The sequence below is a fragment of the Dendrobates tinctorius genome, unplaced genomic scaffold, assembly GCF_039654945.1.
Source record: "Dendrobates tinctorius isolate UK_male_01 unplaced genomic scaffold, ASM3965494v1 ptg000037l, whole genome shotgun sequence".
NCBI lineage: Eukaryota > Metazoa > Chordata > Amphibia > Anura > Dendrobatidae > Dendrobates > Dendrobates tinctorius.
This window is the reverse complement of record NW_027361705.1, coordinates 11436881-11452261: the sequence shown is the minus strand read 5'-3', so window position 1 is coordinate 11452261 and position 15381 is coordinate 11436881. Positions and strand designations below refer to the sequence as shown.

Here is a 15381-nt window from a genome sequence, read left to right as displayed (position 1 = left end):
GCATGGGTTTGTAACTAATAAGTCCTGTCAGACTAACTTAATTTCCTTCTATGACGGAATTACTGATTGGGTGGATCAAGGAAATGCTGTAGATATAGTATATCTTGACTTCAGCAAAGCATTTGACAAAGTATCTCATACAATCATTATTGAAAAAATGACTAAGTATGGAATGGACAAGGCAACTGTTAGGTGGATTCATAACTGGCTTAGTGATCTGACCAAAGAGTGGTCGTAAATGGCTGCACATCCAGTTGGAAGAATGTCTCAAGTGGGGCACCACAGGGCTCTGTCCTGGGCCCTGTATTGTTCAACATCTTTATTAATGATTTAGATGAAGGAATTGAGGGTAAACTGATTAAATTTGCTGATGACACAAAGCTAGGAGGGATAGCTAACACTAGAGAAGAGGGAGAGAGGATTCGAAAATATATAAATAAACTGGAGCAGTGGGCAGCAACTAACAGAATGGTTTTTAACAGGGAAAAATACAAAGTACTACATCTGGGCAATAAAAATGAAAAAAGCATATACAGAATGGGAGGAATAGGCCTAAGCAACAGCACATGTGAAAAAGACTTGGGTATACTAATAGATCACAGACTGAATATAAGTCAACAGTGTGATGCAGCAGCAAAAAAGGCAAATGCAATTCTAGGATGTATTAACAGAAGCATACAGTGTAGATCACGTGAAGTCATTATTTCCCTCTACTCTCTTTGGTCAGACCTCATCTGGAATATTGTGTCCAGTTTTGGGCACCACATTTTAAAAAAGACATCAACAAACTGGAGCAAGTTCAGAAAAGAGCAACCAGAATGGTGACCGGTCTGCAAACCCTGTCTTATGAGGAAAGGTTGTAGGATTTGAGAATGTTTAGTTTGCAAAAGAGAAGACTGAGAAGAGACTTAATAGCTGTCTACAAATATCTAAAGGGCTGTCACATTGTAGAAGGATCATCTTTATTCTCATTTGCACAAGGAAAGACTAGAAGCAATGGGATGAAACTGAATGGGAGGAGACACAGATTAAATATTAGAAAAAACTTTTTGACAGAGTGATCAATGAGTGGAACAGGCTGCCACGAGAAGTGGTGAGTTCTCCTTCAATGGAAGTCTTCAAACAGAGGCTGGACAGACATCTGACTGGGATGATTTAGCGAATTGTTATGAATGAGTCACCGTAGGAGGCAAAAACAGAAATGCTAGCTAAGTCCAGAAAACCAGAGAAGTTGGCAGCTATCGGATTGCAGACCCCTGAACCTATCAACAACAACTAGCAGTAGCCATGGGGGGTTCATACAATGCCCTAGACCACTCGATCACAGCCGGAGAACTGCCTAGCCTAAAGACAGAAAGGGAAATCTAAACTGCCCCAGAGCAGACCCCAAAGCAATAGGCAGCCCCCAACAAATAATGACGGTGAAGCAAGAAGATAAAACACTAATACAGATAGAAAGATAGATTGAGCAAATGATGGGGCCCAAGCTAACTAGGTAGGACAGGATAGGAAGGCTGCTGTCTGCAATCCGCGATAAACCCTATCAAAATAAGAGCCAACAGACTGACAGGGAAAAAGGCCCTGAAGATGCTAGGCTTCAAAAAGACTATGTCAGTACTCAGGTATTTTCTGAAGACAGAGCAAACCGACAAAAAGGAATTCAGCTCACCCCAGCAGGGAATGGCAGAATCCAGAAAAGCAAGGCAAACTAAAACCAAAACACAAATGCAAAAAGGCAAAGCAGAAAACTTAGCTTTTGAGGAGCAGGAATCAGACTGGTCTCCTAGAATTCCACAGAGAAATCACCAGCAAGGCAGAAGGGCGTCGGCTGCCTTATATCCAGTCAGAGATCCCCGTCGCCCAGCCATCCTCTCCCAGCTCAGGTGCTTGGTAATCCGCCTCACTACCTTCCTTCACCAGAAGAGGGAGTTCATCAGACCTCAATGGTGAAGGGGAAAATGAACTCATAACAGTACCTCCCCCTTGAGGAGGGGTCACCGAACCCTCATCCACACCACCATGGCGATCAGGGTGAACCCAATGAAAGGCACGCACCAATCTTTTGGCATGAATATCAGAGGCAGAGACCCAGGAATTATCCTCCTGACCATAACCCTTCCACTTAACCAAATACTGGAGTCTCCGTCTAGCCAGACGGGAATCCAGTATCTTCTCTACCTCATATTCCATGTTACCTTCAACCAATACAGGGTCCGGAGGTGCCACCCCAGGAACTACTGGTTCAACAAACCTCTTCAACAAGGACTTATGAAACACATTATGGATTTTAAATGTGACAGGAAGAGCCAACCGAAAAGAGACCGGATTAATGATCTCCAAAATCTTGTAAGGCCCAATAAATCTAGGCTTAAACTTAGGAGAAGCTACCTTCATAGCGATATTTTTTGATGATAACCAAGCCATATCACCCACCTTAAACTGGGGACCAACGGTCCTATGTCGGTTGGAAAACCGCTGGGCCTTTTCCTGGGAGAGAGATAACTTATCCACCACTTGGTCCCAGATCTGGTGCATTCTCTCCACCACAGTGTCAACACCTGGGCAGGCAGAAGGCTCCACCTGCCCTGAAGAAAATAGAGGATGAAACCCAAAGTTACAAAAAAAAGGTGACATCAAAGTGGCAGAACTAGCTCTATTGTTTAAAGCAAATTCGGCCAAGGGCAAAAAATGAAACCCAATCATCCTGATCAGCGGAAATAAAACATCGCAAATATGACTCCAAAGTCTGGTTTGTTCTCTCCGTCTGCCCCTTGGTCTGAGGGTGAAACGCAGAGGAGAAGGACAACTGAATTTCCAGCTTGGAACAGAACGTCCTCCAAAATCTAGACACAAACTGAACTCCTCTGTCAGATACAATGTTCTCAGGAATCCCGTGCAAGCGAACCACCTGTTGCAAAAACAGGGGCACCAACTCAGAAGAAGATGGCAACTTGGGGAGTGGTACAAGATGAACCATCTTAGAGAACCTATCACAAATCACCCAAATAACAGTCATTCTCTGAGAGACAGACATATCAGAGATGAAATCCATTGAAATATGGGTCCATGGCCTCCTGGGGACCGGCAAAGGCATCAACAACCCACTAGAGCGAGAACAAGGTTTAGACCGGGAGCAAGTCCCTCAGGACTGCACAAAATTCCTGACATCACGAGACAAGGCGGGCCACCAAAAAGACCGACTCACCAGATCTCTAGTACCAAAAATACCTGGATGACCAGCCAATGCAGAGCAATAAACTTCAGATATCACTCTCTTCTTCCACTGGTCAGGAACATACAACTTTCCACTGGGACAACGCTCAGGTTTGTCCTCCTGGAACTCTTCCAGAGCACGTCTCAAATCGGGTGAGATGGCAGAAAGAACTACCCCTTCGCCTAAGATGGTAGCAGGCTTGGTCACCACAGGAGAATCAGCAAAGAAGCTCCTAGAAAGAGCGTCAGCCTTGACATTCTTAGTGCCAGGAAGAAAAGAGACCACAAAATCAAAACGTGTAAAAAACAAGGCCCATCTAGCCTGTCTAGGGTTCAAGCGTTTGGCCGACTCCAGGTAAATCAAATTCTTGTGGTCGGTGAGGACCACGACTTGATGTTTAGCTCCCTCCAACCAATGTCTCCACTCCTCAAATGCCCATTTCATGGCCAACAGTTCCCGATTCCCCACATCATAGTTACATTCAGATGGAGAGAACTTTCGGGAAAAGAAAGCACAGGGATTCATTTTAGATGTTACAGGATCCTTTTGGGACAAAACAGCTCCTGCACCAATATCAGAAGCGTCCACCTCTACCTGGAACGGGAGTGAGACATCAGGTTGCCGCAAAACCGGGGCAGAAGTGAATCTTTGCTTCAGCTCCTGAAAGGAAGAAACAGCCTCCGGAGACCAATTCAACACATCAGCACCCTTCTTAGTCAGATCAGTCAATGGCTTGGCAATACTAGAAAATTTTGCTATAAATTTCCGATAAAAATTAGCAAAACCCAAAAACTTCTGGAGGGCCTTCAAAGAAGTGGGCTGAACCCAATCATAAATGGCCTGTACCTTGGCCGGATCCATTTCAGTAGTTGACGGAGACAATATAAATCCCAAAAATGAAAACATCTGTACCCCAAAAAGGCATTTCGATCCTTTGACATACAGGGAATTCTCCCTCAAGATCCAGAACACCGTCCGAACATGTTCCACATGAGAATCCCAATCCTTGGAGAAGATCAAAACATCATCCAGATAGATAATCAAAAATGTATCCACAAAGTCTCTGAAAATGTCATTCATGAAGCACTGGAAGACAGAAGGGGCATTAGTGAGCCCAAAAGGCATCACCAGGTACTCAAAATGTCCCTCTGGAGTATTAAACGCCGTCTTCCATTCATCCCCATGCTTAATGCGGATAAGATTATACACCCCCTGAGGTCAAGCTTGGTAAACCAGCAAGCACCTTTAACTCTGGAGAATAGATCCGAAATCAGGGGTAACGGATACTGATATTTAATAGTAATTTTGTTGAGGGCACGATAATCAATACAAGGCCTTAATGAACCATCCTTTTTGGCCACGAAAAAAAACCCAGCACCTAATGGTGAAGAGGATGTCTAAAATGACCCTTCTCCAATGCCTCCTTAATATAGGATCGCATAGCCTCGTGCTCGGGTACAGATAAATTGAAAAGCCGACCCTTGGGAAATTTACACCCCGGGCTCAGTTCAATTGCACAGTCATAACTCCTATGAGGAGGCAAAGACGCAGATTCATTCTCACTAAATACATCATAAAAGTCTGCCAAATAGTCAGGAACATCATGCGACTGAGGAGAGGTGGAAAAAACCGGAGCCTCACTAAGGGCACACCGACAACCCCAACTCACCACAGACACAGATTTCCAGTCCAAAACTGGATTATGAATTTGCAACTAGGGAAACCTCAGAACAATGATATCATGCAAATTATGCAACACCAAAAATCTGCAATTTTCTTGATGGTTTGGGGCGACCAACATTACCACCTGGATCCAAAACTGAGGTTTATTTTTCGCCAAAGGAGTAGCATCAATCCCCCCTCAAAGGGATAGGCGTCCGCAGAGGTGTCATAGAAAATCCACAACGTTTAGCAAAATCCAAGTCCATTAGGTTCAGGGCTGCTCCCGAATCCACAAAAGCCTTGGCGGAAAATGTGGACAGGGAGCAGATCAGAGTAATTGCCAGAAGAAACTTAGGTTGAACACCACCCACAGAAAACGTGTGTGCAAAACGTTTCTCTCGTTTACGACAGACAGAAATAATATGTGAGGCATCTCCACAAAAAAAACACAGCTTATTACGCTTTCTGAACTCCTGATGTTGCTCCCTGGACAAAACTCTATCACATTGCATAGGTTCAGACACTTGTTCAACAGGTGGCAACACCTCTCGTGCAGTCCTGCGTTCACGTAAACGCCGATCAACCTGAATGGCTAATGACATAGAATCGTCCAGACCAGAGGGAACAGGAAATCCCACCATAGTATCTTTTACGGCTTCTGACAAACCCTTCCGAAAGAGAGCTGCCAAGGCATTATCATTCCAGGCAGTAAGGACCGCCCACTTTTGGAATTTTTGACAGTACAATTCAGCAGAATCTCGACCCTGGCTCAATGCCAACAGGGTCTTTTCAGCCTGATCAATAGCATTAGGTTCGTCATACAACAACCCCAAGGCTTGAAAAAATGCGTTCACATTAGTCAGACTAGGATCATCAGGTTTCAAAGAAAACGCCCAATCCTGGGGATCTCCACGCAGCAAAGAGATGACAATTTTAACCTGCTGTGCAGAGCTCCCTGACGAGTTAAGCTTCAAGGCAAAAAATAATTTACAATTATTTTTGAAATTCAAAAATTTAGACCGATCCCCAAAAAACACATCAGGGGTAGGGATCTTTGGTTCAGCAGCATGTGAATGAGCAAGATAGGCGGAAATTCCCCGCACTTCCGCAGAGAGCTGCTCCACACGTAGGAGGCAAAAACAGAAATGCTAGCTAAGTCCAGAAAACCAGAGAAGTTGGCAGCTATCGGATTGCAGACCCCTGAACCTATCAACAACAACTGGCAGTAGCCGTGGGGGGTTACTACGATGCCCTAGACCCCTCAATCACAGCCGGAGAACTGCCTAGCCTAAAGACAGAATGGGAAATCTAAACTGCCCCAGAGCAGACCCCAAAGCAATAGGCAGCCCCCAACAAATAATGACGGTGAAGCAAGAAGAAAAAACACTAACACAGATAGAAAGATAGATTGAGCAAATGATGGGGCCCAAGCTAACTAGATAGGACAGGATAGGAAGGCTGCTGTCTGCAATCCGCGAAAAACCCTATCAAAATAAGAGCCAACAGACTGACAGGGAAAAAGGCCCTGAAGACGCTAGGCTTCAAAAAGACTATGTCAGTACTCAGGTATTTTCTGAAGACAGAGCAAACCGACAAAAAGGAATTCAGCTCACCCCAGCAGGGAATGGCAGAAGCCAGAAAAGCAAGGCAAACTAAAACCAAAACACAAATGCAAAAAGGCAAAGCAGAAAACTTAGCTTTTGAGGAGCAGGAATCAGACTGGTCTCCTAGAATTCCACAGAGAAATCACCAGCGAGGCAGAAGGGCGTCGGCTGCCTTATATCCAGTCAGAGATCCCCGTCGCCCAGTCATCCTCTCCCAGCTCAGGTGCTTGGTAATCAGCCTCACTACCTTCCTTCACCAGAAAAGGGAGTTCATCAGACTTCAATGGGGAAGGGGAAAATGAACTCATAACAGTGAATCCTGCTTTGAGCAGGGGGTTGGACCAGATGGCCAGGAGGTCCCTTCCAACTCTACGATTCTATGATTCTAAGTGTGGCACTAGAAATTCTGAGCTTTGCACTTATGATTTTGGGTGTAGGCCCTGAATCAAAGTGCCTAGTGATGCCCCTCTTAACAGCTGATATATACTTCCTGATCCATGGGCAGCATGTATCAGGCACTGACTGTATTTTTTCAGCCATGTACAGTGGGGGAAATAAATATTTGATCCCTTACTGATTTTGTAGGTTTGTCCACTGACAAAGACATGAACAGTCTATAGTTTTAAGGGTTGATTAATCTTAACATTGAGAGATAAAATATCAAAAATATATCTAGAAAATCACATTGTATAAATATATTTGCATTTTGCAGTAAGAAATAAGTATTTTATCCCTCTGGCAACAAAACTTCATACTTGGTGGCAAAACCCTTGTTGGCAAGCACAGCAGCCAGACATTTTTTTGTAGTTGATGATGATGTTTGTGCACATGTCAGGAAGAATTTTGGTCCACTCCTCTTTGCAGACCATCTCTAAATCATTTAGATTTTGAGGCTGTCACTTGGCAACTCGAAACTTCAGCTCCCTCCATAAGTTTTCTATGGGGTTAAGGAAGCATAGCAGAGCTTGGAAGGGAAAGAGTGCAGTTTTACTTTTTCAATGCAAAATTGGCTGGAATTAAGATCAGATGCCATGTTGAGTTTGGAGAGCCCCTGATGTGCCTAAACAGTGGAAACCCCCCCACAAGTGACACCATTTTGGAAACTAGACCCCCTAAGGAACTTATCTAGGTGTGTGGTGAGCACTTTGAACCCCAATTACTTCACAGAAGTTTATAACGTAGAACAATAAAAATAAAAAATCATATTTTAATGATCTTTTTGCCCCAATTATTTATTTCCACAAGGGTAACAGGAGAAATTGGACCCCAAAAGTTGTGGTCCAATTTGTCCTGAATACACCAATACCCCTTATGTGGGGGGAAATAACTGTTTGGGCGCACAGCAGATCTCGGAAGGGAAGGAGCACCGTTTGACTTTTTCAACTCAGAATTGACTATGACGGAGCTATATGGCAGCTTGTTTTTTGCGGGACAAGATGATATTTTCAGTGGTACCATGTTTATTTATATCTCTTTTTGACCGCCTGTTATTCCACTTTTTGTTCAGCGGTATGATGATGAAGCATTGGTTTTTTTGCCTTATTTTTTCAATGCTGTTCACTAAAGGGCTTAACTAGTGGGATAGTTTTATAGGTTGGGTCGTTACGGACGCGGCAATACTAAATATGTGTACTTTTATTGTTTAGATTTTTTTATTGAAATATTGATTTAATGTTAAAAAAATAAAAAACAATATTTATTCTATTATTTTTTAGAATATTTTTGCAATTATTTTATTTTGTTTTTTTTTTACTTCATTCTTACTTTTTAACTGTGTTCCACTATGGGACACTCATTTTGTCCAGGCTGATCGCTTATATGGCATGCAGATCTGCATGCTATATAAGCTGTTAGCGCTCCACTCTGTGCACATTGACGTCAGAGACTTCCTGAGCCGTGTGTACAAGGTGTACGGAGCGGAGCCGTGTGTACGAGGTGTACGGAGAGGAGCCGCGCGTGTACGAGGTGTACGGAGAGGAGCCGCGCGTGTACGAGGTGTACGGAGAGGAGCCGCGCGTGTACGAGGTGTACGGAGAGGAGCCGCGCGTGTACGAGGTGTACGGAGAGGAGCCGCGCGTGTACGAGGTGTACGGAGAGGAGCCGCGCGTGTACGAGGTGTACGGAGAGGAGCCGCACGTGTACGAGGTGTACGGAGAGGAGCCGCGCGTGTACGAGGTGTACGGAGAAGAGCCGCGCGTGTACGAGGTGTACGGAGAGGAGCCGCACGTGTACGAGGTGTATGGAGAGGAGCCGTGTGTACGAGGTGTACGGAGCGGAGCCCTGTGTGTACGAGTTGTACGGAGAGGAGCCACGCGTGTACGAGGTGGACAGAGTGGAGCCGTGTGTGTATGGAATGGAGCCATATGTGTACGGGATGTACGGAGCGGAGCCAAGTGTGTACAAAGCATACGAAGCGTGCTTTTCCCACGGACACAGGAGAACACGGCGGAACACATGACGTTCCACCTGAAGTGATGTGCTGGAAGCTGACCGGAAATGAGATAATTTCTTGAGGAGATTGTGACGGAACCAGGAATGCTTCAGATCCATCACCGTGTCCTCCTCCGACAGCGCAGACAGCAGGATCGCCTTGGAATCGGGGATGCCGGCCATGTGAGCGGATCATGATAGGTCCTGTACCGGGAGGCTCAGGTGGGCACTACAATGGGAGCCGGGCTGCTATAGTATCTTTGTAGAATCTTTCTTTCTCTCTCTGTTCTTTCTTTCTCTCTCTGTTCTTTCTTCCCCTCTTTCTTTCTTTTTCTGTCCTCTCTTTCTCTCTGTTCTTTCTTTCTTTTCTTTACTTCTTTCTTTCTCTCTCTGTTCTTTCTCTGTCTCTCTCTGTTCTTTCTTTCTTTCCCCTCTTTCTTTCTCTCACTGTTCTTTCTCTGTCTCTCACTGTTCTTTCTTTGTCTCTCACTGTTCTTTCTTTCTTTCCCCTTTCTTTCTCGCTCTCTCTGTTTTCTTTTTTCTCTCTCTCTCTGTTTTCTCTCTTCCTTAGTGCCAGTCAGTGTGCCCATAATGCCAGCCACTGTGCCCTCAGTACCAGTCAGTGTGATCAGCAGTGCTAAATGGGTGTGATTAGGTGTGGACATGGGTGTGACTATTTGTGAAATGGGTGTGGCTGGGCGTGGCCAAAATTTGCAGCGGCGCGCTGCGCGTGCCGCAGTCTTTGTCCATCTTTCCCTTCTTCAAAAGTTGGGAGGTATGATAGGGGCGGCTATGACCAGGGGGTCTGGTTGCCCAATAGAGAGCAGTTCTGCCAGGAATTCTGTCACCATGCATACAAAAGAGAACAGAGCTTTGGGAAGAGTACTGTACCTAAAAGCAATAAATAGGACTGAGCTGAAATACTGGGCACAGCTATGACTACATGTTATATAGTCGTGTTAATCTTCTCTCACTTCTTGTAAACTACAAGTGTACAAAGATATTATATAGTCACCATGTGACTAGTGGGCCTGTGTAACTTCAAATGCCAGGGCTGAATTTTAGTCCCAGTCCGGCCCTGCTAAATACAAAGAAAGAAGCCCAGCAATTAAAGATGGAAAAAGTATATAAAGCCTAAAGCGGGCAACCAAACCTATTCACATGTTGAAATGAAGCACGGAATACGGCATGAAGCACGGAATATGGCATGCAGATGAAGCAGCATCTGCATGCCATATAAGCTGTCAGCGCTGCACTCAGTGCACACTGACCCGAGAGACTTCCTGACATGCACTGCGCATGACAGGAAGATTCTCTGCTTTGGTAACCCGGATGTCATCATGACAACATCGGGTTACCATGCCAGCGATCGGTACCCTGCGTCATGCTGTGGGGTCTCCGATCCAAAGGCAGAGGGGCTGTCACCCATGTTCGATAGCAGTATTCCAGGGGATAAAGTGCCAGGAGCAGTCTGTTACTGCTCCTGGCACTTAGTGCCGGGTGTCAGCTGTGAGAATCAGCTGACACCCGGCCGCAATTGGCTGCACACCACCCGTGTGCACGGCCGATCGCTGAGACGTACTATACCTCCATGGTCATACGGTCCCAGGGCACATGGATGGTATAGTATGTCTCATGGCAGAAAGGGGTTAAAAAGCCTTCGGGGATTTAGTTGCACTGGAGGCTTGTTGGAAAGGAATATCTCTATCTGACTAATCTGTCTGATTAATCTTCTGTGCGTCTTGATCCCTGGTGGCTTTTGAAAGAATGTTTTTCTCTAAAACACTGCAGCCTTTCAGAGTTAATCATACATGTCTGATACATGCTGCTCATGGATCGTGTAGCTAGAAACTGTAAAAATTCTTGTGTTTATGTGATTTACATGTTATACTCTGTCTCATTTTGTCCAGTACCTGCTATGTGCTTTTTAGTTTATATTTTATCTACTGTGTATTAGAATAAATCTTTAAATTGCTGATCCATTGGGACATTTTCAGTTTGTATGCCCTATAAACACTTGAATGGGCACAATTCAATATTGCATTCCACTTGCAGCAACTACTACATCCCCTGGCAATACTTGATATATTTAATCACAAATGAAGTCCAAAATATAATTCAATCCCTAATTAAATGGGATGTATCCCCTCAAAATACATGAATCACAAGATGGGTTCCTAAAAACTAGGCAACACTAAGGGATACTGATAAAAAAATGTTTTTATTCAAGTAAATTAAAAACAAGTAAAAAGAAAAGGTACTGAATTTACAAATAATCAGATACATCATGCCATAGAGTACCAGCAGTGCAAAAAAAGGGGCTGTAAAAACAGTAGTGTCACAAGATGAGAAAATGATTAAACCCTCTACAACAATGGCACAATTCATATATAATAAACAAAGGATCAATGAACCCAACACTGCAGATATGGGGTTATGTAAACATATGCCATTATCCTAGGCTAAAGTGCTAAGGTGCTCACATAAAAAATAGATATAGCTATGATGGTTATCATGAAAAAATGTGCTCATAAGTGGGCTAGATTAGTCCCTATATAAAATGCATGGCGATATAAACATTTATAGAACAAATAAAGAGGCTAAAAGCCATTACCAATATAATGCACATGGAGATCCTGGCGTCCCTGCTGCCCTGACGCTCATTTCAATATCTTTTTTCAGGAGCCGGGTTAGGGCAGGGGGCATGTCATGTATAAATATGTCACAGACTCGTTGTGATAGGACAAATAACAGTGGGTGGGCTTGAAACAGCCAATAAGCATATGTGTTAAAAGTGAAACTAAATCAGCGGCTATAACCGGACGTGACATAGAAAGCCACTGCAGCACACAATGAAACAAACAAGCGCATGCGCCGATGAAATAGGAAATGAATCAGTGGCTACAGCTAAGTCAAAAACAGAGTGAAACGGCGTGTGCGCCGACAATGCTGAATCAGTGTATCGTGGAAAGTCACGGCGCATGTGCCAGCCAAAGAGACCCGTGTTACTAATGGAGAGTGAATACTGCGGTCACGTGGGTCCCAATAGAACGTCATAAAATGACGTAATCTACAGGCCTCACTTAACGACTGCAGGTAACACTCCAAACAGGTCTGCAGCCAACAGATGCACTCAACTCCACAAGTCAGTGAAACCACATATGGTAAAACCACATATCTGCAGTGTTGGGTTCATTGATCCTTTGTTTATTATATATGACTTGTGCCATTGTTGTAGCGGGTTTAATAATTTTCTCATCTTGTGTTTTTACAGACCCTTTTTTTTGCACTGTTGGTACTCTATGGCATGATGTCTCTGATTATTTGTAATTTCAGTACCATTTCTTTTTACTTGTTTTAATTTACTTGAATATTTTTTTTTATCAGTATCCCTTAGTGTTGCCAATAATACTTGATAGCAGAGATGAGGTGATCAATCTGCAGAGAATCAACTTAGAGTAAAATTTCCTGAAATTTGCAATTCCACAAAAATTTTAAACTTTGGCTTAAAAATTCCCTTAGCATCCAACAGGACTGTAAATACAACTCTGGATACAGGTAAAGTCTGTATATTCAAAGTTACATAATTATTTAGATGATACATAAACTGAAAAATAGTGTTTAACAATGGTCAAGATGGTCAATTGTGTTTAACAATGGTCATGCTCAATATCTGTCCACAGAATAAACCAAACACAACAATGTTTCCTTGGCAGTATGTTCACCGAGGACAGGTTTATCAACAAGTGTACTTTGTCAACAATACAGGTGCAATATAATATCTTTATGTTGCATGTTAGAGATATATAACCTAAATCGCTACTTTGTGAAATATGTCACATAAGGTAAGTATCTGTCTTTTGTTTTCTAATTTTTGAGCAATTGTTTTTTCGAATTGTCTCTTGTATATGATATATGGTAAGTTGTTGCTTTGCATCCACAAAATCTATAGTCATACGTTTGTTGTGATTTTTGCCTGTTTTGAATATGTTCAGATTTTATAAGTCTTTGCACCTCAACATTTTTTAGTCTGGATGAAAAGGACTTAAAAGGAATATGTCAAGTCAGATCAACCCTCCTATGCCATCTATATAGGTGTGCAGGTCATAGGAAGCGGAATAAAATGATGCCTTGATATCTGCAATCCGATGAATTATTCCAGAGAAATTCACATTTTTCTTAATATGTAAATTAGCCGTTACGATCTGCTGTATGAACATAGATCTCCCTGAGAATCTGCCTCCAGAGAATAGTTTACATGAAAGGAGGTGTTACCAGTGTGAGACATGTAGATGAGGAGTGCAGACTGTCTGGTTTACAGTGGGAAAATAACTGCACATGCTCAATGACTGCTTTTCCTGGTTTTCCATACTACATTCAACTAATGAAGAGAGAATTCTAATGGAACTGCTCAACTGAGGCTTTTAATATATCAAGCCAATGGGAAATAAAGGTCTTTAATTGGAACACCTTTTAGATGTCAGGTAATTGCAACCCTTGCTATGCATAAAGGGAGTTTGGAAAACTCCTGAAACACCAAAAGAGTTTGTTTAAAAAGAAAAAAAAGTAGTGACACTACTCAACCTCCCTGGGTTCAGCACTAAGTCTCTATTGCTGATCTTTGTGTATGTTACTGTCTAAGTACCGTCAACAGCACGGCACCTAAAACTTAGCTCAACAGCGCTGTTTGAGTTGATGGAATAAGCTGATAAGAGCTGTTAAGCTCACTGATTGGCTGCAGTGACATGAGGGCTGTAGAAAATAACAGGTACTAGAAGCAATAGTGGACACTTAGCTCTCGACCAAGGAAGGTTGAACAAAGCAGTTTCCTTTTAAAGCAAACTGAAACTGGAGGACTGGGGTTATCGGAACTGTAAAAAAACATTAAAAAAACTAGTAGATGATAGAGGGATCACTCACCACGCACCAGACCAGCACCTCACACCGCATCAAAATACCTCAGTACCCCACAATATTAGCATGACTTGGCTTTATTACAAGAAGGTCATTGCATACATGGGATTTTTACATTTGAAATGTTGATAGATTGAGAATCCCAATCTGATGAATCAATCTATCACATTTCTTTAACTTGATAGATTGAGAATCCCAATCTGATGAATCAATCTATCACATTTCTTTAGAATTGAGTATCTGTCCAGGTAACAATCTCTGAACATATGGACAGGTAATAAGAGGGAATAATTACATCAATGATTTATGATCGAGATGAAGACTAGAATGATTCATTTTAGAATCACCGTATAGTAAGGACACAGGTCAAGATGCCATATGTAACAGTTTGGAAATGGATAATTAGGAATAATGATGGTTCCAAATTGGACGTGTGGTGTTTTGCCTTATGGCAGGCAGCTTGTAATAGAGGGATATTAATCTTACAGAGTTCACATGTTTAATGCCTAAGTAACTACATTTAGAAAGATACCTACCTACTACTTAACTGTTATACCGAGACTTTGAAAAGTTAGTTATTTTAGTTCCATTTTAATCTTTTCCTGCAACAGCCAATTTTTCTTTTTGAGCGTTAAAACAAGTTCAAAGATTTCTTAAAAAATAATTTACTTGTATTGCCATAACTTTTCCATTATTTTCATTCATTGGACCTTTGTGAGCGCTTACTTTTTTGCATGGTGAGAGGATGTTTATATTGTTACAATTTTAGGGAACAATATGACATTGCTTTATATTACAGTTTGGAAGGAAGGTGTGGTGGCTGAAAAAGAACGGTGGTTTGATTTTTTTTTACACTGTTCTTTCTTACCTCTTTATTTAGTCCCAGTATGGGACTTGAACTTTCAATTCTTTGATCTTTTGATGGCAAACCATCAGCATCCTGTGACAGCATTGATGGGGAAAGAGGGCCATTGGTGTGCAAAATAGTGCACCACCATGACCTTGCACCTTAAATGTAATGTAACATCAGCAATCAGGGCTAGCTCTGGTTGCTACTGTAGCAGGCATATGATGAGCCCGCTCCATACACCAGCACCCGGCATATGCATCACACATAGACAGGCATACGTAATTTGCAGCACACATAGAAAGGACTTAAATACACGACTAAATATTTTGTAAAGTCAGACTAATGAGAGCGACTATGGAAGGCTCATATGTTGACTTACCCTGATTCAAAGCCAATGCTGGTGCATAGACAACCACTCCAGTGTAAAGGATCTAAAAATCGAAATTACAGTACAGGTTTTAGATTGGAGAAGGGAAACTCAGAATAAGTTTGTTATCCATGTCTTCTACAATGATTTGATATTAAATCTTGGTACTAAGACTCAGTAACAAGATGTTTCATTCAACAGAAGTATGATGGGATAGATTAATGACTTGATTTCCTTAAAACGTCTATTCGTAAGATCTACATTACAGAGCTGCCACTTCATCTTAATTTTAACAAATGTGTTATGGATGTTTTGTGGCACTCATTAATATACCGTACTG

General features: G+C 42.6%; 1 protein-coding gene across 1 annotated transcript in view; it reads right to left on the bottom strand.

Moving 5' to 3' along the window:
- SLC5A12 (solute carrier family 5 member 12) overlaps positions 1-15381 on the bottom strand; it is a 280241-nt gene that overhangs the window by 223048 nt on the left and 41812 nt on the right. Inside the window, exon 3 of the mRNA XM_073573874.1 lies at positions 15054-15105. Coding sequence (XP_073429975.1) covers positions 15054-15105 — 52 coding nt within the window. The remainder of the gene's footprint in view (positions 1-15053; positions 15106-15381) is intronic.